The following is a 26,529-nucleotide window of genomic DNA, read 5'->3' as shown; positions in this document are numbered from 1 at the left end:
AGAGCATCACTGCAGGAGTTCCTCAGGGTAGTGTCCTCGGCCCAAACATCTTCAGCTGCTTCATCAATGATCTTCCTTCCATCATTAGGTCAGAAGTGGGGATGTGCACTGATGATTGTACAATGTCTAGTGCCATTCGTGACTCCTCAGATACTGAAGCAGTCCATGTCCAAATGCAGCAAAACCTGGACAATATCCAGGCTTGGAGTGGCAAGTAACATTTGCATCAGACCAGTGCCAGGCAATGATCATCTCCAACAAGAGAGAATCTAACCATCACCCCTTGACATTCAATGACATTACTATCACTGAATCTCCCATGATCAACATCCTGAGGGTTACTATTGACCAAAAACGGAACTGGACTAGCCATATAAATACTATGGCTACAAGAGCAGGTCAGAGGCTAGGAATCGTGTGACGAGTAACCCACCACCTGACCCCCCCAAAGTCTGTCCACCATCTACAAGGCACAAGTCAGGAGTGTGATGGAATACTCCCCACTTGCCCGGATGAGTGCAGCTCCCACAACACTCAAGAAGCTTGACGCCGCCCAGGACAAAGCAGCCTGCTTGGTTGGCACCACATCCACAAACATTCACTCCCTCCACCACCGACACACAATAGCAGCAGTGTATACCATTTACAAGATGCACTGCAGGAATTCACCAAGGGTCCTTCGACAGCACCTTCCAAACCCAAGACCACTGTCATCAAGAAGAACAAGGGCAACAACAGATAGATGGGAACATCACCACCTGGAAGCTGCCCCTCCAAGTCACTCACCATCCTGAGTTGAAAATATATTACTGATGCTTCACTGTCGGCGGGTCAAAATCCTGGAACCCCCTTCCTAACAGTCCTGTAGGTGTACTGCAGTGGTTCAAGAAGGCAGCTCACCACTAGCTTCTCAAGGGCAACTAGAGATGTGCAATACATGCTAGCCCAGCCAGCGAAGCCCACATCCCACAAATGAATAAAAAAAGAGACAAAGACAGATGACACAAAATTGTACTTGTATAGTTTGGCCTGGATACACAAATGGAGCTTTAATCAATTTATTGAAGGGAATCTGTCCTTTCTGAGCATCAAAAGGAAAAAATTGACAAGTTAAAGGGCCAGAATCTTTATGAGGCAGTGATAGGCCAACCTTTCCCTGTTTTTTTTTTAAATACACAATATGAAGACACCAATTTCATTCAAATATGCCACTCTGTCACTTTTGTGGGACATAATTATTTATATTGGTGCAAAACCTCTTTCTTTCTTCCCAAAGGAGAAATAAAATTGTGAAAAGAGTGGCCCTTTAAATCTGTAAAATCCAACTTTGCAGACCTAATTATATTTGACTTCTGATTGCTAGCAAATGTGTAGGATATCAATTTTTATATTTGGAATATCTTTGACTTGAGATTTTTTTGTGCTTTGTGTAATATTTTGTCCAATTTTATTTTTGAGAAGGCAGCATTTTATCAGGAATTTGAACAGGTAGAAGAACTGATTGTGAAACAGTTCAAAGAGTACACTTATCTATAGAGATGCTCTGGGTACTTTTTTCAGGTATTTTTCAGCTAATGTCTTGTATCATAGTGGAAATGTTACTAGTACTGAATCCGCTTAGTCCATGAGAAAGCGATACTGATAACATTGGTTTCTGCTGATCTGGCAGATATTTTCTTGTTGCAAAATATGACTGGTGTCACTTGAATACAGAGTGTGTCCACAGTCTGAAATCAATGATGAATATTGACGTTTAAGTTAGTTGCTTGTATTTAATCAAAGCACACTTAATCCAGTCAGAGTCAAGTGGACTACATATTGCATTTAATGCAAAGATATAGAAACAAGTTGAACAAATTGATTTTTTTTTCTATGACATTATTAGCATTTTCCCCTAATCGGAAGAAGAGAAAACAAACGTTTTCCTTATGTGCTTAAAAAGAGAATAGAGAAAAAAGACTCTCTTTCCCCTAGATTGTGACTGAAAATTATCCCAGCATTTTATGAATTTCAACACTTTCTTCATAATGGGTTATTAAAAGCCTGTAGTGCTGATATGAATCTGTCATTGGGGCTGGATGATCAGCTATTTTCATGGTAACATTTATTTGAAACTTGGACAGAAATGGTTAACTGCATCATAATGCTTTTTTTGTCTCTTTTATATTTTGCAGGGAAGGAGATTGGTGGTTAGCCCGTTCCCTCGCTACAGGAAACACTGGATATATCCCCAGCAATTATGTTGCACCTTCTGACTCCATTCAGGCTGAAGAGTAAATAATTTGCTTCAGAAACGATAAATTGTATTTTTTTTAAATAATTCAAAGCAACATTCTTCTGAAAAGAAGAATGCTTTGAAACCTTGTGTTAATATTTTTACAGATAGAACCTGGTTCTTTTCTGTTGTGATAACGCAATGTGATAATGCAGTAAATAGTCCCCTCCCACTTCTCCAGCTGCTGGCTCGACGCTTGGCAGAGACTCGGTTCTTCTGCTTGCCTGAATTATGGACTAGCTATGCGATGTCTGTCTGTTACTCCCTCCATCAATTCTACCAGAACTGCAGTGCCATTACTTCAGCATGAAATCCGCATTCTCTGCAATGATGTCCTTTTAAGTCGATAGCATTCTCGAACAGAACCATTTCTGTAGATCTTATTTTACTTTAAACAGCTTTGTCTGGTTTTGTAGGTATAGGCAGACAAGGCTGACTCTATTTTAACGAGATATAGTAAAGCAGCGTGTCAAAGAACAAAGAAACAAAGAACAAAGAAGAGTACAGCACAGGAACAGGCCCTTCAGCCCTCTAAGCCTGCGCCGATCATATTGCCCGTCAACTAAAACATTTTGCACTTCCGGGGTCCATATCCCTCTGTTCCCATCCTATTCATGTATTTGTCAAGCTGCCTCTTAAACACCACTATCTTACCTGCTTCCACCACCTCCTCTGGCAGCGAATTCCAGACACTCCCTACCCTCTGCGTAAAAAAACTTGCCCCGCACATCTCCTCTATAGTTTTCTCCTCTCACCTTAAATCTATGTCCCCTAGTAATTGACTCTTCCACCCTGGGAAAAAACTTCTGACTATCTACTCTGTCCATGCCACTCGTAATTTTGTAAACTTCTATCAAGTCGCCCCTCAATCTCCGTCTCTCTAGTGAGAACAATCCAAGTTTCTCCAACTTCTCCTCATAGCTAATAACCTCCAGACCAGGCAGCATCCTAGTAAACCTCCTCTGCCCTCTCTCCAATGCCTCCATATCCTTCTGGTAATGTGACAACCAGAATTGCATGCAATATTCCAAGTGTGGCCTAACCAAGGTTCTATACAGCTGCAGCATGACTTCCCAGCTTTTATACTCAATACCCCTGCCAATGAAGGCAAGCATGCTATATGCCTTCCTGACTACCTTATCCACCTGCGTTGCCACTTTCAGTGACCTGTGGAGCTTGACACCCAGATCTCTCTGCCCGTCGATTCCCCATCCCTACTCTTTGATGAGCACTGTTTCAAGCTGAGGCATGTGTGATGGCCACTGGCCTGATACTGCATCCAAGTCATCTTTCTTTATCTGCAAACCTGGCAGGCTATTTAACTGGTGAGGATAGGAGGAGAATGGCCATTATGGCTGATTTAGATTACATCCTCGCTTGCTTATCCAAACTACATTCCAATTGTAGAAGACTGGCATTCTTCAGCTGACTTCCAGCTTTCCTGGCTCTTGTATACTTGTGACAGATTTGCAGGGCCAGAAACAAATCTGGGTCTATGGTTCTGCTGGTGCAATAAAGAGTTGGATTTAAAAGCAGCAAAATTGCAGGTTCTGGCTGATCTGGAGTCTCCCAGAATCCAAATTAAATGGCACCAATGTAAATAAGCCCATAGATATTATGAAAATTTATCACATGAAAATCTATTGGTTAAGCATGTTTTTTTTTAAAAGTGTGATAGTGTGATATGCTTATTAAACCTCACGGTAACATTGAAAGCACATAGAAGCTGCTTTTCCTGATATGAAAATGTGCACATTAAACATAGAAAATGCTGGAAAAGCTCAGCAGGTCTGACAGCATCTTTGGAGAGAGAAGCGGAGTTAATGTTTCAAGTCCATATAACTCCTCTTCAGAAGAAGTATGGTTCTTCTTCTCCTGAAGAAGAGTCATACGGACTTGAAACATTAACTCTGTTTTTCTCTCTCCGCAGATGCTGCCAGACCTGCTGAGCTTTTCCAGCATTTCCTGTTTCTATTTCAGGCTTCCAGTACCCGCAGTATTTTGCTTTTATCTTAGTGCACATTAAACAGTTGGCTCTATTTGTAAGCAGCTTTGTCCAGTGTGGAACTGAGTGGTAACAAAAGGGGTTCAATCCATTGCCCATGATGAGTTTGCCAATTTTGGCTATTGGGACAGCACCAATGGCTGTACAGAAGAATCAGGCGAGGTTCCTGCTCCTGGTCATAATTTCATAACCATTACTGCAAGGTATGCCTTTGTGAACTTTGGACGAGGACGAGATTGAGTTCAGCAGTGTTGCTTCTCCATGGTCAACTACAATATGCTGGCCTAAACGTTGGACATGGCCTGTTAGCAGGCTAGGTGATTGTGATGCCCAATGGAACTGATGCAGGTAGCACTCAAACTTCACACTGCCTGTTTATTTCCATGGTATTGACGTGCAGCCCAGCACTAAATGTGCTGCTGATTGGTTGCACTGTCAGCAGGAGACCCAGGTTTGTGCCAAACTAACCTACACTTCTTAAATCCAGCTGCACCTCTTAAAATGGAGAGGTGTCCTGGCCACATCACATGCTGGAAGTTGCTCTGAAAGTATCTGTCAGAAGGAGCAAAATTTTGGGGGGGGGGGTGGGTGCGGGGATAGAGCAGCAGGCCAGAGGCTCCCAGGTTCTCTGATGCAGCATTGTAGGCCTCACTTTAAGAGGTACAAAAAGAGAGGTCATCTTTCCGATGGGGCTAGAATGCTCTGCAGACATATACGTCAAAGGGAATGAAAGCAGGTTGCCAAGGAGGTCAGCTCCTGGAGTCTCGCCACAAAGTCCTTGCTGCAATGCTGAAGATAGTTCAACGGCCACACCACCAACTCCTCACGCTACTCAATGCTCCTCATTCGCCCATCAGCAATCTCTAGCAATCAGGACATACCTGACATTCATGTACTCCACCTCACCCTCACGTCCTGAGCACTGCTGCAAGCCTCATATTACTTCCAGCTTATCGTCCATGGCATGCACATCACCCAGACACAGCATAATCACTGCCAGGCTTCCTTTTCTTTTGAGGACAAGGTGGCACATAATAGGAGGGAGCAGCAAAGAATCAGCAAAGCTAAATCTACTGAGCTCCTTGGGGCACATGATGCTCTGAATTATTGGTATGGTGGTCACTGAGGCTATTGTAGTAGGCATTGTTGTAACAATTCAGGATAATGGCATGTTCCAGCTTTATGTACCTTTTCAAATCTCACTTCACCCTCATACCATATGAAGTACAAGCTGCAGATGGTGTAACCATGCACCACTTGCATTCTGCCTACTATGCTTCACCTTATCATTTGCTTGTCATTTATACTTTCAGATGTCTGAGGCCTTTTTAAAAAAAAATATTTACTCATGGGATGTGGACATTGCTGGCTAGGCCAGCATTTATTGCTACTTCAGTAGCTGAGGAGCCACAAATGGTGCTGAACATTGTGTAATCATCAGGAAAAATCTCCACTTCTGACTTTCTGAGGGATGGAAGGTCATTGATGAAGCAGTTGAAGATGGTTAGGCCTAGGGCAGTACCCTGAGAAACTCCTGCAGTGATGCTCTGCAACTGAAATGACTGACAGCCAACAACCACTACCATTTTCCTTTGCGCTAGGTATGGCTCCATCCAGTGGAGAATTTTCCTCCTGATTCTCATTGACTTCAGTTTTTCTAGGGCTCCTTTATGCCACACTTGGTCAAATGCTGCCTTGATGTCAAGGGCAACCACTGTCACCTCATCTCAGGAGTTGAACTCTTTTGTCCATGTTTGGACCAAGGCTGTAGTGAGATCAGGAGTTGAGCGAACCTGGCAGAGCCCAAACTAAGTACGAACAGGCAGGTTATTGCTGAGCAAGGGCCACTTGATAGCACTGACCCCTTCCATGACTTTGCTGATGATTGAGAGTAGATTGATGGGGCGGTAATTGGCTGGATTGGATTTGTCCTGCTTTTTGTGGACAGGGCATACCTGTCAGGACCATTGTCTTTGCAGTATCCAGTGCTTTCAGCCGTTTCTTGATATCACGTGGAGTGAATCGAATTGGCTGAAGATGAGCACCTGTGATGCTGGGGACCTCTGGAGGAGGCCGAGATGGATCATCCACTCGGCACTTCTGGCTGAGGATGGTAGCAAATGCTTCAACCTTATCTTTTGCACTGATGTGCTGGGTTCCCCCATCATTGAGGATGGGGATATTTGTGGAGCCTCCTCCTCCAGTGAGTCATTTTATCGTCCACCGCCATTTGTGACTGGATATGGCAGGACTGCAGAGCTTAGATCTGATCCATTAGTTGTAGGATCTTTTAGCTTTATCCATTGCATGCTTCTTCTGCTGTTTGGCATGCAAGTACTCCTGTGTTGTAGCTTCACCAGGTTGATGCCTTATTTTTAGGTATCCCTGATGCTGCTCTGGGCATTCCTTCCTGCACTCTTCATTGAACCAGGGTTGATCCCATGTCTTGGTGGTAATGGTATAGAGGGGGTTATGCCAGGCCGTGAGTTTACAAATTGTGGTCGAGTACAATTTTGCTGCTGCTGATGGTCCTCAGCACCTCATGGATGCCCAGTCTTGAGTTGCTAGATCTGTTCAAAATCTATCCTATTTAGCACGGTGGTAGTGCCACACAAGATGATGGAGAGTATCCTTAATGTGAAAACGGGACTTTGCCTCCACAATGGCTGTGTGATGGTCACTCTTACCGATACTGTTGTGGACAGAGAGATTAGCGAGGATGAGGTCAAGTATGTTTTTCCTTCTTGTTAGTTCCATAACCACCTGCCACAGGCCCAGTCTAGCCACTGTGCCCTTTAGGGCTCAGTCATTAGTGATGCTATGGAGCTATTCTTGGTGATAGACATTGAAGTCCCCCATCCAGAGTCCATTCTGCGCCTTTGCCACCCTCAGTGCTTCTTCCAATTTGTGTTCAACATTGAGGAGCACTGATTCATCAGCTGAGGGGGGATGATAGGTGGTAATAAGCAGGAGGTTTCCTTACCCATGTTTGACCTGATGTCATGAAACTTCATGGGGTCCTGAGTCGATTTTCAGGACTCCCAGGGCAACTGCATACCACTGTGCCATTAACTCTGGTCAGTCTGTTGGTGGGACAGGACATAACCAGAGATGGGGATGGTGGTGTCTGGGACATTTGTCTTTAAGGTATGATTTGGTGACTGACTGTGTCAGGTTTTTGCATGTCTACTCTGTGGGACAGTTCTCCCAATTTTGACCAAGATGTTAGCAAGTAGGACTTTGCAGGGTCGATATGGCTGGATTTGTTGTTGTAATTTCTAGTGCCTTGGTCGATGCTGGCTGGTCCATCCATTTTCATTCCTTTTTGACTCTGTAGCGGTTTGGTACATCCGAGTGGCTTGCTAGACTATTTCAAGGGTAATTTAATAGTCAACCACATTCCTGTGGCTCTGGAGTCATGTGTAGGATGGACCAGGTAAGGATGGTAGATTTCCTTTCCTGAAGGGTATTAGCGAACCAGATGGGTTTTTACAACAATCAAAAATAGTCTAATAGTCACAATTAGACTAGCTTTCAATTCTATATTCATTAACTGAATTTAAATTCCACCAGCTGCCATGGTGGGATTTGAACCCATGTCCCCAGAGCATTTGCCTCGGCCTCTGGATTCCTCGTCAAGTGACCACTATGCAATCACCTCTCTGGTCAGCCAGTGAAGCCTGATGGTAAAGGGTGAGAAGAAGAGCAAACATCTGATGAAAAAGCACCATCACTTCATCAAACACTTGAAGCTACAAACTCAGATATTGACAGTACATACCCCTAAGAGGGTGGTGTAGAGGTGGGATCTGCGTGTCATGAGTACCGGACATGAATTGGGTGCAGCAAAGACAGGAAAAAAGTACAAGGTCCCAGTCACTTTCTGCTGCAGTGGATTCAAATGAGGATGTCAGTTGGGCAGCCGACAGGAAAATGCTTGGTATATTGATAGCACTGCCGCAGAGCTTGTCGCTATTGTCAAGAACATGGAAGAAGTTGGCTCCAACTTGGTACTGGGCTTCACACACAGTTTGAAGTCCATCCTGTCCTGCATGGAAACAGTGACCAACTCCATGACAGTGCTTGTGAACAAAGCTGTTTTGCAGCATCAGGTGGCCACTGCCTCAGCTTCCATTGTTGAACAGGGGGCAGAAGCCATCCAGCATTGGTGTGCTGTAGTGGAACTCAGACTCAGGTCATGAGATCCAAGCCTGTTGCCATGCAGGCTCAGACTGCTGCCGTGATGGTTGCAGATCCCAGTGCTCAAAGGGGCTTGTAGGCTATCTCAGCAGCCCAGCAATCTGCTCTAGTAGATGATGAGAATTGGTGAGAGCTGAATCTAGGGACTGGCAGTGGCTCCAACGTGCGCAGTGATTTGAAGATGTTTTCAAGGAAACCAGAGTCTGTTGAGTTGCACATAGACAAGACTGTTTGGAGCAATGATGACCTTGATGCCTCATTCCTTCCCCCTCACTCCTCTTGCTGCCCTCTGGTTAAAGAGAGGACAATGAGATTCCTTCCTTAGCTCACAGGCCCTTGGTTACCTCCAGGATATCGCAATGCATGGCAAACTGAGATGTTGGCAATGCCACCGGCTCCAGCCTGGAAGGACCCTGAGGGTGATAGTAACCTTGACAGCTATGGCAGAGCCAACCTCGCCTTGCTCTGCGGCTGGTTGAAGGCAGTGGCACAGTTCAGTGACCATTGCCTTCGAGAAACTTAACCTCCTCAGGCATTGCTGCTGGCTGAGGTGAAGGTAGGTGAAGTGTCCTCTAAAGATCCTAGGTAGGTCACAGCCTTGCGTTGAGAACCTTCCTCCTCTTCCCTCTGCACACAGTTTCTCCTCTACTATCTCTACTTCATCTTCTTCTCAGGCTGGACCCCAAGAGACCCCCATGACTGAGAGCAAGTTTTCTGATTCCGAATTTGCGTGAACTCCTTCAACAGCACAGTGCACAGTGCTTCCACCAGCAAAAGAAAGTTGCCTCACCTGAATTTGGTGATCCCTTTAAATAACGCTACTGGGACGGTCTCTCCCACAGCTGAGATTCTCAATAATAAGAGATGATGCTGGAAAAACTCAGCCGGTCTGGGAGCATCTGTGGAGAGAGAAACAGTGTTAATGTTTGTTCTGAAAAAGAGTCATACGGACTCGAAACATTAACTCTGTTTCTGTCTCCACGGGCGCCGCCAGACCTGCTGAGCTTTTCCAGCATTTTGTTTTTATTTACGATTTCCAGCATTGGCGGTATTTTGCTTTTATGAGCATATGTTCATTTGTGTGCATTTAAGAGAGGGTGTTAACAGGACCTGCAAGGTCCAAAATGGCAGGTTAGGCACCAAATCACTATTAGATGTTGACTGATGACACGATCTGCCTATTCCTCATGCCTACAGCACACATGTAGGATGCCTGCACTATCGACCATCCAAAGATGGTGGCCGGCATGAGCCATACTGGAGATGGTCAGAAGTGGACCCCCTCTGCCATATTTTTCCACCTCCAGGTTCTGGTGGCGCTGAAACCAATGGCGCCATGGAGCCAAATTTTGTGGCCAGAGTGTTCAAATCAATGCCTAGTTTATCTAATCCTCTTCTACAATTTGCCACTTAAAAAAATTGTAGGGCTGGTGGTTTGCAAAGGCCTTTTGCCTCATTGTTGAATGAATCCTAAACCCGAATGCTGAGATCTGAGAGTAATCTGGCAATTTGAGATACAGGAAAATTAATAGGAGCATGAATTTGAAGCTTAATTTCTCTCTCCATACAATGAAGCTATCTGGGCCATCTGAAGCCAAAAATCTTAGTTATCATGAAAGTGGTGGCATAGTGGTATTGTTGCTGGAGTAGTGATCCAGGGACCCACGGTAATGCTCTGGGAACCCAGGTTCGAATCCCGCCACAGCAGATGGTGGAATTTAAATTCAGTAAAAAACCTGGAATTAAGAGCCTAGCGATGATCATGAAATCATTGTTGTAAAAACCTATCTGGTTCACTAATGTCCTTTAGGGAAGGAAATCTGCCATCCTTACCTGGTCTGGCCTACACATGACTCCAGACTCACAACAATGTGGTTGACTCTTAACTTGCCCCTGAGCAAGGACAATTAGGGATGAGCAATAAATGCTGGCCTATCCAGTGATTCCTACATCCCATGAATGAATAAAAAAATTAAACAAAACAGCTGGCATTCCCCATTTTAGAACATAAGAACTAGGAGCGGGAGTAGGCAATTCAGACCCACGAGCCTGCCCCGCCATTCAATACGATCATGGCTGATCTCATTTCGGCCTCAACTCCAATTTCCTGCCCTCTCCCCATAACCTTTCAACCCATTACTAATTAAAAATCTGTCTATCTCCTCCTTATTTATTCAGCGTCCCGGCATCTACTGCACTCTGAGGTAGTGAATTCCACAGATTCGCGACCCTTTGAGAAAAGTAATTCCTCCTCATCTCTGATTTAAATCTACCGCCCCTTAGTCTAAAACTATGGCCTCTCATTCTAGAAAGCCCCACAAGGGGAAACATCTGCTCCATGTCTACTTGATCTATCCCCTTTAGCATCTTATATAACTCAATTAGACCCCCTCTCACCCTTCTAAACTCAGGTGAGTATAGGCCTAAACTGTGCAATCTCTCCTCATAAGACAAGACCCACATCTCTGGAATCAATCTAGTGAACCTCTTCTGAACTGCCTACAATGCAACTATGCCCTTCCTCAAGTAAGGGGACCAAAACTGTGCACAGTACTCTAGGTGCAGTCTCACCAATGCCTTGTACAGTTGCAGCAACACTTCCCTATTTTTTATGCTCTATTCTTTTAACAATAAATGCCAAAATTCCATTTGCCTTCCTTATTACCTGCTGTACCTGGTTACTAGCTTTCAGCGATTCAGCACGAGGACACCCAGATCCCTCTGCACTGAAGCATTCTGAAGTTTCTCTCCACTTAAATAATAAGTCGCCTTTTTATTCTTCCAAGCAAAATGGATAACCTCAGTTATCCACGTTAAACTCCATCTGCCAAATTTTGGCCCATTCACCTAATCTGTCCATATCCATTTGTAAATTTCTCATTTCTTCATTGTAACTTACTTTCCCACCTATCTTGGTGTCATCTGCAAATTTAGGTATATTACCCTCTATCCCTGAATCCAAGTCATTAATAGAGATTGTAAATAGTTGGGGCCCAAGGACCGAACCCTGTGGCATCGCACTAGTTACAGCTTGCCATCCAGAAAAAGACCCATTTATCCCAACTCTCTGCTTTCTGCTGGTTAGCCAATCCTCTATCCAAGCTAATATTTTGCCCCATACTCCGTATGATCTTATCTTGTGTATTAACTTTTTGTTAATACTATGTCTACAGGATCCCCATTATCCACTTTACTTCTCACATCTTTAAAGAACTCTAGCATATTAGTCAAACATGACTTACTCTGATGGATTGTATTTTGACTTTTCAAATGCCCCATTACTATTTCCTTAAAAATGGATTCCAACAGTTTCCCAGTGACGGACGTTAAACTAACTGGTCTATAGTTTTCTACTTTCTGCCTCCCCTCCCCCACCCCCCTTTTTGAATAAGGGCAATATATTAACATTTTTCCAATCCACTGGAACCTTTCCAGAATCCAGGGAATTTTGGAATATTATAGCCAATGCATCTTCAATATGAGCAGTCAGTGACCTTGAAAATGTATCCTAGTATAGAGGGGATGTATTGGTAGAGGGAAGCGGGGGATTATGTACAATTGGAAAAAAATGAGAGAAAATTCAAGAAGTAGAGGAATATTTTAGAAAAATGTACCTCAGAAAGCTAGAAAAGGGCATTTTGTACTTCAAAGGTTAAACTCAGTGAGTTGCAGCTCCTGAGAAAAGATTTCTTCAGTTATTTGAACACAGCAGGTAATTGGTGTGTGTGCAGCTGGCAGCCTTGGGGTTAGTACAATGGGGATGCAGAGAGGCAATCTGCAGCACCAACCTTCAGAATGGTAAGGATGGGTGGTGGGGTTGGGGGGTGGTGGTAGGATTACTGGGATGCTGGTGAAAACATTATAATCTGAAAACCATCTCTCTGCAGACAGGAAAATTTATGCTCCAATGTATTACCAAATTCATGCACGGAGACAGGCAACCTCCTGAATTATTGAAGTTGCTATCTAGGGGGCATATGTATTATTGATGGTATGGGGTCTGCATGTAGTACATGGTTGGTCATTTGGACACACTGATGAGAGAGATGACAATGTTCAGTTCAATCTGTAAGTTACAAAATGAATTTAAATGTGTTATCGATGTTAAAGAAGCACCTCATCTTAACTGCCATTGCTAGTGACCAAAATGTGAAACTACCTGGAAATGTGATTTGTTGATGCTAATTACCAGGGCCTATTTTTGATGGAAAACACAACCACTGCCATCTCATGATTGCCATAAGTAACTTGAAATCTATCATTAAATATTGACATTTGCCCTATTTAATCAGATTGCACTTTACTTTGTCAAAATTGCACGGGCTATAAACTAGAAAGCACAGGGGCTTGCATGCAGAGGAAATAGCTTCTAGGGTTTCTGAGGCCTTTTTTAATATTGCAGCGTTACCAGCTTTTAAAACAAAGAGATATTGCCACTCTGCTTCACCCTAATCCCATTCCTAAGAAGACTGGGAGACCGTGACGTGAAAAATGCACTCGCTATTGGGCACTGCATCTGATATGGAGCGAGGTATTGATAAGCTAAAGGTAGAGTGGAGTACCTAGTCCTTTAATGAAGCTCAGCCCCCACTGCCCTCAAGAGTAATTTGATGTGTTGAAAACAACTTTAAAACAATTTTTTGTTGGAAGAAAAACATGTGGGCTTGTCTGTTCACATCCTGAGAGACATCTCAAAGTGCTTCAGAGCTGATGAATTATTTTTGAACTGTTTAGACGCTGTTGTTATGTAGGTAAACCTGGCAGCTGGTTCTTGTACAGCAATGACCCACAAATACATTGAGTTTAATGACCAGTTGATGGTGTGAGTTAAAAGTTAAGTGTAGGCTGGGACCTGAGGAGAACCCCACTGATCCTCTTGAATTATGAGCCACAGTAATAAGCAGGCCAGTGGTTGAATGTCTCGCCTGAAAGATGGTATTTCTGACAATGTAGCACTCCCTCGATACTGCTCTGAAGTATCAGCTTAGATTACATGCTCAAGTCCTGGAATGGGTCTTGGGCCCAAAAGTTAGAGATGAGCTGGGAATATTGATTAAAAACAACTATTCTCAAAAGCCTGAAGCTTCCTAACTATCATGAGACTAAAAGCATTTCAAGTAGGATACAAATCATACACATCAAAAAGCCATATGCTCTCAAAAAATCATGCAAAGAATCATAAAGAAAACTATTTTGCCCATCTATCCCATTCCTTTTCCATATTCATTCAAGGGATTGCTGGCGTCTATCACAGTGTCTGCCTGGAAAACAACTCTGGGGGTGAAATTCACCATTAACAATGCTAATGGAAAAGTCGATGACCAAACAAAATGGGATATTTTTGTATGGTACTGCTATTGACATGTTCAATAAAGATATTGACAGAAGGAGCATTAACTCCTTGTTATTTCAGTATTGAGTTAAATAAGGCTACTTGTTCAGCCATTCTGACAAAAAAGATAGATTTTTATTTAATTTGCAAGGGAAATGTTTCCTGAATTAAAGATGAATTTTGAAATCCAAGTCCAGTATAATCTTAAAATTTCATGGGGAGTGTGCTCTTTTCTACATAACCTTCAGTCTCTTACTTTGTAGGCTTTAAAATGAAAAGTCAAGTCTTGACACTTGTTAAAAAAGGGAGAATTGTGAAATTAGTTACTAAAACCTTTTAATGCAACATCGGAAAAAAGAACTCGCGAAGTTCACAAAATTCTCAGTGAGCACAGTTGATCTACCAAATTGCCAATCTCATTAGAGAACACTTTGGTTTCTGATCATCATTCTGTGCGATACATTTGAATTTGCAGCAAAATGGAGTAGAGGGGACCAGGTTAGTTGAAATAGTGATCAAATGATGATCTTTTAATCCTACTTTATTACTCTCACTGCAACCATTGTGCCGTCTCTGATTTGAAGCTGGTTTTGGTGTTGCTCCAGGAAATAGGTATGGTTTTGGTTTTGGTTCTGGCGTGGTGTCAATCTCAGGAAACGCATGGATAATTTGCACTTATACTTAACTACTCAAAATGATGGCCATTTTTATTGACTATTATTCTTTCAGGTGGTATTTTGGGAAGATTACACGAAGAGAATCGGAGCGAATGCTACTAAGTCCTGAAAACCCTCGAGGTACCTTTTTGGTCAGGGAGAGTGAGACCACAAAAGGTAATTATGACTGGAAATTAAATGAATTAAATTCCTTTTATAAATTGATTGAGCCGGATGCCTAGACAGTGCGCCTTACATGCTCAGACTGTTACAATTGATTTTACTTTTTGATATGACATGGCACACACAGCGCTTCCTAATCCAGTGTATCAGCATATTAATGTGCCATTGAACAAGGTGACTTAAATCTGCAGTTTTCCAAATGTTGGGTTTTCCATCTCAACAAAAGCTTCAGGGAGCTGAACCAAAATCAGTTGAAATCCATTCATTACAGAAGCTGAAAAATTGGAAGGCATATTGCTTGTACATCTACTAGTGAGCAAGTTACTGAGTAAGTCTTAGAGCAGATCTTGGCCTTTAAACAGTGTTGTGGTTTGGGGAAATTGAAAGATAAGCAGCATATGTGGGTGTTGTTTTGCCCAGCTTTTCACTGGCCCAGAAAGGTTTCTCGGTGTGCAACTTCAACCAAAACAGCTACCTTTATTCAATAATGCCGGTTGAAGGTTTTAGTGTGCAATATTTAAAATAAAATGACAACAGGGTTGCCTGTTAACCTTGTGTCTACTAGGCGACAGTCATAATTTCAGAAAAATTGGCGGTTCTGGTGACCAAACAGCCAGCAGGTGACCCAAGTGACAAATCAGTTCTATATAGGACAAAATAAGACAGCATAGTCCTGAGGTGGTATTTGTGCTACTTTCAGAGATTTGTCACGTTCTCTTTCCTGCAATGTCAATGTTTTGACAAATCTTTCTGCAACAAGCTGATGTCAATGAACCTGTTCAAATTCACTGAATAAGAATGAGACCTGCTTAACAACACCTGAGATGAGAGAATGATGAAATGGCAGCCAGTGAGGTTTAGGGGCGGAAGGGATGAGAGCAAGGATACAAATTAATTTGTGTGCAGTTTTTTTGGCAGGTGATCCACCCATTATTTGCAATCACAAACCCAATTTGTAACATTCGTATTCATAGGTAAACAGTTTCAATTTGCTACAACAATTTGAAATACATTTTGTCTTATCTGAATAAAGGTGCACAGGAATTCTTTGTTCTTAACCTCCTGCAGGTAGTGTGAAAAAGTGTAGGATGCAGAAAGTGGTGCCCTCAGGCTATTTGTTGACAGCTTCCCTTTGCTGCATTCCTTTTACTTCAATGTTGCTTTGTAAAGAGTGGCTTGCGTAATATAGTGATAACATGAACAATGTTACACAGAAAATGTTCACAGTAAGAAACAAAAAGCTTTCCTGTGTAGGATGTATCCCATTTCATAAACTTTTATGTAACAGTTTACAAATGGCGTGAATAAAGATAATGGGCCTGAGATGAGACTTGAAATGCTCTGTTGGTTGCAGTATGGGCCATTGAAATACTGCTATAATATGGGCATCTTATCTACATGACATCATGAGGATAAAATTCATGGGAAGGAGGCCTAATTACACTCATTCTCAATGTAGCACTGTCTTTTGATGCTACACAAAATGTATAGTTACAGAGAAGCTCTTCTTTAAAAGGCTTCTGATGCTGAGGAGCCCTAAACAATGTGGGTTTTATGTTTGACGTTGGGATATAACTGAAATGTTGGAGCAAGGAGGTAGAAAAACTGCATCTATGAACATCATATTGCTTTGATTGCACCATTGTTTTTAAAATGTATCTTTTTGAAGTTGCTTCTCTGACTGAGGTTTTGAAGCAACAAAGCTGTAGTTAACAATGATTGATTGATTATTAGAACGGCTTCATCTATTTAGCAGAAAAAGTAAGCCTCTAGTTTAGAGCAGTCCTAAGGTTTTTTAATTGTTCAACCCTGGGTAAAAGTCTTGGATGAGATTCAGAGGGTTTGTTTTATCACAATTAAATGGCTTCTTTTATTTCAAAAACATAAAAAGTGAAAGGCCAAGGTCATTAATGAAAATGCTGAAGTTGTTAGTTAAGGTCAGACATCTGTATCCGAGAGAGAGGGATCGTGAGATACAGTCAGAATGAGAAATCCCATTGTGGCCAGAGGCAGAGTAGTGTGAAAAGTAGGTCACTGAATAGATAAAAGCTAGTTCTTTTCCTTGCTCTCAAGGCAGTACACAACAGAAATGCTTTAGATCCCAGCAGTACGTTGAATTATCAGAACCTATTAAATACTACGCACAATTATTGTAACCCTTTACTGTGTAAAATAGCTAAGTAAGTCAAATCGTTAGTTAATTTGATGTAGCATTGCAGCTTTATCTTCAGCTAAAAGGAATGGGAGATTTTCAGTCCAGTGTTCAAGGTTGCATTTCAGAAATAAACATGGAAATTTGTTTCATCCTGATTACTTATTGGTGATATCCTGCTGAATGAATGAAGAATGTTAAGATCTTAACAGGCATCTCTACAGATTTTAAATTCTGAATGTGCGGAATAAGGATCAGTAGCGCCAATGTTTGAGTGCCATGGATGCTGCTTGGGGACCAAAATGGTGTCCAATGTACATGCAAATATTTCTGTCATGAATTGTGCCACATGTCATTTGGTGAAGACATTTGCTTGTGTACAGCTACCGTGCACTGGAAGAATGCAAAGTAGGCAAATTGTGACCTCAGTGTGCAATGCACATTTGAGGGCAGCGCTGTCATTTCAAGCACCCTCCCTTAACCTCAGCCAGCTGAATATGCGTTAAACAGTAGGAAGGAACCCTGCCTACCAGAGATATTTAAAGGGACCATCAGCCACTTCTAGTTCAGTTGCTGGTTGATATCTTCTGGCTGTTGATATGTTTCTACAAGTATTTGGTGCTTTCCATAGATAACACCAAGGGTACTTAGTGGTGGGAGGATGAATGCTGTCATCCTGAGAGAGGACAGCAGGCTCATATTCTACAAAGCCTCTGCTACACCCCTGGGGAGGTACCTCAGTAATCAGTTGGAGGACAAATTGCTGGACTGCAGTGATACCCTGCTAGCCCCTTTGAACAGTGGGGACAACAGCCATGATGGCAGCAGTCTGAGCTTGCACGACTTCAGTTTGAGCTTCCACTACAGCCCCCAAATGTTGGGTGGCTTCTGCTTGAGTTGAGATAGAAGCTGAGACATTGGCCATCATGATCATGTCTGCAAGTATGCTGAAGGTGTTGTCTACCACTTCCATGCTGAAAAGGATCGGCTCCAATCTCTGACAGGCCTGGGAAAGCAGCAAGCATTTCACTGCGCATAACTATTAGCCACCTTGCATAAGCCTGCCCCATTGAAGTACTCGTCTGATTGCTCTGAAGCAGACCTTGCATAAGACCCTGCTCCTGGCTAGGGTAGTGCCTGGGTGATTCTTGCCCCCTGCCCCAGCTACAGACCACTCATGCCCAAGTGTCTCACCATATCCAAATCTTGCTGGTGGGTGCGACTGTGAAACTGAGGTGATGGTGCATCTTCATCACCACCCTCTTCCTGCTGTTGGTCCACTGCCTGACCAGGTTGCTCTTGGGTATCTGAAAGGGGATAGACACAAGAGTAACGTTATGTTGAGGGATAGGGGGAGAGCAGTAGGCGTTTATACCACCTGCAGCTTGTAAATCAGATGAGATTGTGGAATGAGGAGGAGGTGAGATGCGAGCAGGAGGATTAGATGTGAGGATATTGTCATCTTCAGTTGATTCAATCGTGTCACTGACCATGGGCTCAGCAGTTGTCATTCTAATTATGGTCAATTCCATCTCCTCCATGGGGGTGATGATATGCAGATGCACCTGTTCCCCTCCGGTTAGTTGCTGTTGCCTCCGGTTGTGCTTGTCCTGCAAGAGAAAGAGGGAAGTGTGTCAGTGTGTGGGTGCAGTGGATTTAGGTGAAGTGATTGTCTTGTTTGTATAGCTAGCAGTGGTGTTCAAGATGTAGGTATGAGACTTGCAGCAGTGCTGAGCAGGGGAGGGTGAGGTGATGCATATGAATGTTAGGTATGAGTCCTGATTGATAGAGATTGTTGCTAGGTGAGTGATGAGGGTGTGGTGATTTGAAGAGAATCCGCAGCTAATTGTGCAGTTGATAGGCAAAGGCAGTTGAAGGTGTATTCACTGACCTTGAACATTTGTGTTAAATCAATGAACTTCTTGTGTTACTGCTTCTAGATCCTCAGGATTAGACCCTGGCATTGAACTTCATGGCTATCTGCTCCCACTGTCTTTTTAATAAGTATTTGGGGATCTCCTCACCCCTGGAGATACAGGAATCGCACCCGACTTACAACCTTCTTCACCAAGTGCAGCAGCTGAAAACCTTGGAGTCTGCTCTTTCCCATGTTTGTCGTTATTGTTTTCTAGGTCAGATTCACTTCCTGCATGACTGCCAGCATATGTTTCAGCTGCAACCTCCCTTTTAAGAAATGCAGTCTAACAATAAGCGGTGCAAACTAGCTCTAAGAATTACCAGGAAGATACAATTTTGGGCTCCTGGCTGATGCATGCAGCCAATTAACAGTGTGGTTACTGTTGGCCACACAGAGTAATCATTCTAATGATCATATTGCACAGAGTTGGTTGCATTATTCGATGGGTGCTGGTTAATTGCACATTGCGATCCCCATGCCCATTTTTGAGGGGCTATCCAATTTAGCGCTGACTCAGCCTGCATGGTTTCTTAACTTGTCACCTTAATCAAACTATTCTATTGCCAAAGGTAATCCTTCAGTCCTTTTTATGCCAAACTGCGGGTTGGGCAGATTGACACCTCAGTCTACTTGTATCTTGTTGTCTTTGAATTCCTGGGCTTAACAAAATGTTGGATATATGTGCTGAAAAATTGAATACTTCCTTATTTTATGCATCCGTTGGAGGCATTGAGTACCCCCGGATGAGGAATACCACAGGAAGTTGTAGAGTAAAGCTTCTCTAGCCAGTCACATTTTCATTTCAGTTCCCACATCAGCCTTTTGAAGCAAGATGATCAAATTAGGTGTAGTTTTGCATAATAGCCTTATGATATAGAGCCAGTTCGAGACTGATTTTATGTAGAGTTCTGCCAGTAATCAGAAATAAGGAAGGCTTTTGACTCATTGATCTAGTAGAACTGATGAGTCGAGCAGGATCCCAATTTATCTGTCGCCAATGGAAAAGCCCTGGTGATGTCACTGCTGTTGTCAGAAAAACGGAGTTGTGCAATCAGGAGGTTCGCCTGTTGGAAATTGTCAAAAGGATCACTTCTAAAGTGTAGGACAAAAGCTTTCTTTCTCTTGGTTGGCTGGGTATCCTGGATCAATTGGGACTCCTATAAGGTTTGGTCTGAGCTGCATTCGAATAATGATTGCAGATGTGAAAGGTTAATGGACTTCAGTATTGTTGTTTGAAAGGACAATATTATTATCCTAAGCTATATGTTAACCTATTTGCTGATGATTCTCATACATTGTCACTGCCAATTTCATCATTAGAAGTCCTGTAAAGTAATTAAAAAATAATAATTGCTCTCAGCGCAGAAAAGCTGGATGTCACTTTTGCAGCCTAATTAATACTTTAGTATTAATGACATTATTAAGTGCAGCAAACAAAGGAAAAAAGATTTTCCATAAGAATGTGCCCCATTCATTTTATATATGAGAATATATCAAAGAATGGAGCTAACTAAATTACCCCAATGATCATTTAAAAGCTGAATTAAATTTAAATAATTGTTAAGCATTATTAAAATGAATTATTTAAATAATTAAAATTGTCATATAGCACACGACTGCAGTTTTCCACATTTCAAAGGTACCACAATATCAATAAGGCAAAAAACTAAGGGAAGAATTTTCCGTGCCCACTGGCAGCGAGTGTGATAGGTGGTGTGCACGTTTCACGATGGTGGGAAAGCAGGTCGCGATCGTCCGCTCAGTCTGCCAATGGCGGGCCGCGTTTCCAGCCAATGGTTGTCGGGGAGCTCATTGTAATACATCAGTATATCATTAAAAGACCATCCCACCAGGCTCTTGGACCCCACCAGATCGTCTGTCCACGCTGGCGGGAAAGCATGTCGACGTGTTTCACAATAGCACACAGGCGATGTGCACTTGGCTGCCCTCGATTTGGGGGGAATTGGAGGTGAGTGAACAGCGTCGTTTTCCACAGCTTGTCAGGGTCGCTTGTTGCTTTCAAAAACAAAAAATGCTGGAAAAACTCAGCAGGTCTGACAGCATCTGTGGAGAGAAAGACAGAGTTAACGTTTTGAGTCTGTATGACTCTTCTTCAGGGCTCTGAAGAAGAGTCATACGGACTCGAACTGATAACTCTGTCTCCCTCTCCACAGATGCTGTTAGGCCTGCTGAGGTTTTCCAGCATTTTTTGTTTTTGTTTCAGATTTCCAGCATCTGCAGTATTTTGCCTTTATCGCCTGTTGCTTTGCAGGCTGCAGGGGCGCTGGGGGTTGGTGGAGGGGGGTGCGGTGGGTGGTGGAGGCGACTGTTGTTGGGGAGGGTGCCCTGGGGCAACTGCTGCCCAGTCTCGAAAGCGACTGTTGAAGGGGGTGGCGGTGGGGGGATGTCCAGGGGCAACTGATGCCTAGGCACGGAGGTGAGTGCTGTCTTGGGGGGGGGGGGTGGGGGCCAACTGCTGCCCTGGCGTTGGATCCTGTGCACAAGAAATCAAGGTGAGGGGCAGGGTAGGCGAGGGAAGTGGCCACGCAGTAGAGACACCTGGATAAACTGCTTTTTTTAACCTTTATGCCACTATCAGCGCCTTTGTTAGCACTTTCACTACTATTAACACTCCCTTTGTCCTTTAGTTCATGACACCTTTGTCAATCCCTCCTTTGTCCCCACCTTTGGCCTTCTATCCAGCTCCACCTGCCCCACCACCCTTAAACAGTATAAATTTCATCACATTTCCACTTCTCTTCGGCTCTGAAGAAGGGTCATACGGACTCAAAACGTTAACTCTGTTTCTCTCTCCACAGATGCTGCTGGACCTGCTGAGTTTTTCCAGCATTTTCTGTTTTTGTTTCACATTTCCAGCATCTGCAGTATTTTCCTTTTTACTTTCGGGTGATTTAGGTGAGGTCACTATATAAAAATTAGCTGCTCTTGTTCTTGTTCCCCCATCTACTCCCCTTCCTTCTCTGCAAATTAATTGCCTGCCTGGGGTTATCCACAAGCAGTGATCAGAACTGGGTCTATGATTGGTGTGCTGTGTTACTGCAGATATTTGCTGAGAGCCCTCTAAAGAGGAATGTGATTCCGGTTGGCTATTTTCAACCAAAGGACAAGCAATACCCTGAAAATACTGTTGAAAATAAATTCTTTCCTTGCAACTTTTGGCTGTTACTCTGTTGCTTCCAAACTTTTGCTACCCCTGACCAAACGCTGCTAGTGCCAAGTTGCTACCCCTGAATGCTACCATCAGCACCAGATTAAGTTAAAGGCCAATGGAAGCTGTGTCCAGGAGTCTCGGCCCCAGTGTCAGGCATTAGATTCCAAATCCTTGTTGGCCTCATCTCCTAGTTCCATGTCCTAGTTTCTTTCTGAAAGTCTTGTGTAACAAGCTGTTTGTAGCCAAATACAATACTCTGAACAGCCTATGACCCTCTGTGGCGTTGTGAATGTGATATTATGCTGTTTGTCATGCCCATAACCATGTAAACAGTCTTCTTGCATTAGATATCCCTTGAGAAGTTGGTGATGAGCCTCCTTCTTGAATACAATGGAGTGGCATTCTGGACCATTTCAGAATACATTAAAGAGTCAACCATGTTGCTGGGTGTCTGGAGTCACATCAGCCACACTGGTTAAGTTTGGCAGATTTCCTTCTCTAAAGGACAATATCAGACCAAATTAACTATTTACAGCAGTCCAGTAGTTTCATGGTCAACAATACTGATATTATTCTAGACTTACTTAATTGAATTCAAATTCCCTCGCTGCCATAACAGGATTTGAACATTAGACAAGGTGTTTTGACTGCTAGTTGAGTACCATAACCACTATGCTACCATAACTAACCAAGAGTTTATACTATACATTGACAAAAGTATAATCACTTTTAAATGTTTGTCAGGCACTCAGTGTTGGTTTAGCTAGCACAATGATTGGATGCTTAGAGGAGAGTTTCAACGGGTAAGGAAATAGGCAAGTAGGAGTGCTCAAAGGTCAGATAGAGGGCCAAAATATGGAAGACCTGTAGGCATGAGGCTTAACCACTACTAAGAAAGACATGGTACAAGAAGAATCAATACCAGCCTGGCTATCAGAGACTGGATAGTCTCAAGCACAGGGTCAGAGGCCAGTCGACTATTAAGGAAAGGAAAGGAAATGAGGCAGAGGAAAAGTATGTTTTGCCACAACTCAAATTGGTTATCGGCAAACAGGCCACATGGGTAGTTGTACCTACCCCCCCAAAATTATGCACACAGCATCTGAAGTTCAGCAAAAATAGTGTTGGGAGATCTGTAAAAACAATATAAATACAATATTAGACACAAGTTCCTTCATATTAAGCTTTCACAGGGTTTTCCCTTTATAAATGACATCAAATTAATCTTAAAAGTAAGAAATGACATTAATGCAGGAGATATATGTAAAGATATATGTATGATTCATTGTGTGTTAAGTGGTAGTATACTCAGCATTATAAAACAGCATTTTCTGTTACTTGCAGTGACTAGTGCCCATAGGACACCTATTCCTTCTTAACATCCCATACGCAAGTCTGTAAGAATTCTTAGATTTCTGAAAGGCCTTCTCACTGATGCAGCATATTGATTTATTTTTTAGACTAAATTAGTTCAGCCTCCAAAGCAATATAGCATGAAATTCAGCATTTCAGGCCTTGGAAATTTTGAAGAATGCAGAGGTCGTTGAACCAACTGTGAAGTCAATTTGTATGCAAGTCAAATCCCAGTCTGAATCAAAAGTTTATCGAAGCCCCAGCTTATTTTAGTTTATGGTGTGGTGCGGCAGATCCTCTTGTATGCGAGTCATGTCTGTCCATAAATTTGTTTCAGTCTTGCATGGATGTTATTAATGGGCCTTAACATTGCTGCACTTAGGCTGGATTTTTTTTTGAAGAATGTTAGAACATTCCAGCCATAATTATCTCAGTTAAGTATTTAGTATTTAGCATGGTTGCCTGATCAAAATATCTCTCACCTCCTCAAATGTCCCTGTGCTATCGCACAGAGGTCTCTTAATGCTGCAGTGCTGCACACTGAGCACTTGAAATCTGTGGTGCTTGGCACTATTAGGACTATGATACCAGCAGATGTTCACCAATTTACTTTCTTTGCCTTCTCTTCTCCCTGAGTCAGTTAATCGTACTGAGATATGGATCTATGGCGGTGAAAAGCTGTCCAATACCTCACCTGAGTGGCCACTGTATACGTGCGAACCTAGACAATGAATGTCGGCAAACCATGGTGGGGGGAGGCATCACATCCAAGTTCAGCAACATCCTGACCTGATGCCACAGCTGTGCGTTTCCAGTATTGGTCACTAGACAGTGATCAGTTGATTTGTTTACCTCCAGCCTCCCTCCCCCACCCCTCAATGTACCCCTATTCTTATCCTAATTCTTTCTTCTCCGTATGGCTCAGTGAAATTAAGCCTTTGGGAGGGGGAAGTTAACTTAATACATCTGATTGATAACTGTATATGGCTCCAGTTCACAATAACCTCACAATATATGCCATATGTGTTCTAAAACAATTGATAATATTGAGCTGTATGTAGGTTGTAATTTGCACTGCCAAATTAGATGTCAAATTGATCATGGGTAAGGCTGGTTTGGGATACATTAATTACTGTTGCACAGTAGCTTTTATGTATTTCCCATCCTTTCAAGTGAATCACTAATTGGCAGAGCCCTGTGTGAATGGCGACAACTTGCGTGCAAAGCTTCATGCATAAAAATTTTGGTGCGTTCCGGGGGTGGACAAAAAGTGCCTCAGGGTGCATAAAGCTGGTTTCCTAGCACCACTGCTGGCACCCTGATGGAGCTGAAGAAACACTCAAACCATCAATGGTTGACATGTATGCAATAAAGCCTCAAAGCAGCAGGGTTTGTATCACTCAATTATTTTTGTGGCTTGACATAATTCATGTAAATATTCATGGGGTATCCACAGGGATGTTTTTCCATGTACAGTCTTATGGAATTCAGTGTTTTAGTTAGAACTTCCTGTACATGTTCTGTTTTGAGGTGGTTTTAGGAAAATGGCTCTCTGATACAAGTTTTGTTTCCTGTTGCTCAAAACCCCAAATGTACAAGATTAGTTTATTTGGCAGCAGAAAAGTCCAAGAATTACAATTATTTTTTAGGGGCTCTTCCCAGCTGTGTTTCAACTACTTGATTAATAGAACCATAGAAGGTTACAGCACAGAAGGAGGCCATTCAGTCCATCGTGTTACTGCCAATTTATTTGCTGGAGCGATCCAGATCTAATTCTAATTTCTCCCCCAGAGCATTGTGACTTCCTCCGCTTCAAATATTTATCCAATTTTCCTTTAACTGTCTGTTTCAGCCATTTCTTTTGGCAAATTATTGTGTTGCAGCAGTTTTGAGAAAACAAATCTCTCCTAACCTCTCTTCATACTCAAATATCCATGTTGCAGTTCATATACTGTTCGCTATCATCAATTGTGGAGAGAAATTTAAAATGAGTTCAATTGAGATTTGTAAGAACTAGAATTTTGTGCAGTCATTTGCAATTGACAATTAGATATATTCATTGAGCATCCTTCCCATCTTATTCAGCTGCATTGCTGGTTTGGTATCAAGCCATACAGACCTGGAAGAGCCCCAGTTCAGTACCTAGACTATGCTGAGACAACTGATCTACAATTAGATAAAAACAAAAAACTGAGGATGCTGGAAATCCAAAACAGAAACAGAATTACCTGGAAAAACTCAGCAGGTCTTTCTCCGCCGATGCTGCCAGACCTGCTGAGTTTATCCAGGTAATTCTGTTTTTGATCTACAATTAGATCAGGGAGAGAAAACAAAGCAGCCAGGGTATTTGCTCCGGATCACTGTCTATGCTGGAGATATGTATATGCGAGCATCTGATGAAGACATGGATAGGATCAGCTCTGAAGCCTTCCATGGTGAAACAACTTATTAGCGTACACTTTCTATGCCCATCAATAAGGAGTGGATCACGATTGTAAGGTGTTGGGTGTTGTTTGGTAGGTCTTAGTAGGCTATTCATAGTCTTAGGTAGTTCAACAATAAGTATTTATTAACTACTAGAAGGTTCACTATACTGATTTAGGTTCACCAGGCCGATTCCTGGGACGGCAGGATTGTTGTATGAGGAGAGATTGGGCAGACTAGGCCTGTATTCAGTGGAGTTTAGAAGAATGAGAGGGGATCTCATTGAAACGTATAATATTCTGACACGGATGGACAGACTGGATGCAGGGATGATGTTTCCTCTGGCTGGGGGGGTCTAGAACAATGGGTCACAGTCTCAGGATATGGAGTAGACCATTTAGGACTGAGATGAGGAGAAACTTCTTCACTCAGAGGGTGGTGAACCTATAGAATTCTCTGCCACAGAAGGCTGTGGAGGCCAAGTCATTGAATATATTTAAGAAGTTAATAGATTTCTGGACTCTAAAGACATCAAGGAGTATGGGGAGAGTATGGCATTGAGAGTGGGCAGGGGTGTGGCATGGAGATAGAGGATCAGCCATGATCATATTGAATGGTGGAGCAGGCTCAAAGGGCTGAATGACCTATTCCTGTTCCTATTTTCTATATTTCTAGAAACTATATACACTGGTGTAGTAAAGGTCCAAGCTAGGAGCTGTCTCCATGCTTGCTTCTACACACAGCTCTGTCTAACACTACACTAACCCCTAGATGTAGGTCATGTGTTCTCTTATATCGCTGTGGGTGGTGCTGTACTCAGTCCCACATTAACTTTTTATGTGCCAGACCCTTATACTAC

At 42.7% G+C, this 26,529-nt stretch overlaps 1 protein-coding gene across 1 annotated transcript in view; it reads left to right on the top strand.

The window, feature by feature from the left end:
- The window catches only part of LOC121286732 (proto-oncogene tyrosine-protein kinase Src-like), a 173,160-nt gene that overhangs the window by 114,834 nt on the left and 31,797 nt on the right, over positions 1-26,529 (top strand). Inside the window, exons 4-5 of the mRNA XM_041203750.1 lie at positions 2,175-2,273; positions 14,542-14,645. Coding sequence (XP_041059684.1) covers positions 2,175-2,273; positions 14,542-14,645 — 203 coding nt within the window. The remainder of the gene's footprint in view (positions 1-2,174; positions 2,274-14,541; positions 14,646-26,529) is intronic.

This window comes from Carcharodon carcharias, chromosome 14 (genome assembly GCF_017639515.1).
Source record: "Carcharodon carcharias isolate sCarCar2 chromosome 14, sCarCar2.pri, whole genome shotgun sequence".
Taxonomy (NCBI): domain Eukaryota; kingdom Metazoa; phylum Chordata; class Chondrichthyes; order Lamniformes; family Lamnidae; genus Carcharodon; species Carcharodon carcharias.
Note: the sequence above shows the minus strand (reverse complement) of the source record. Positions and strands in the feature narration are given on the sequence as shown.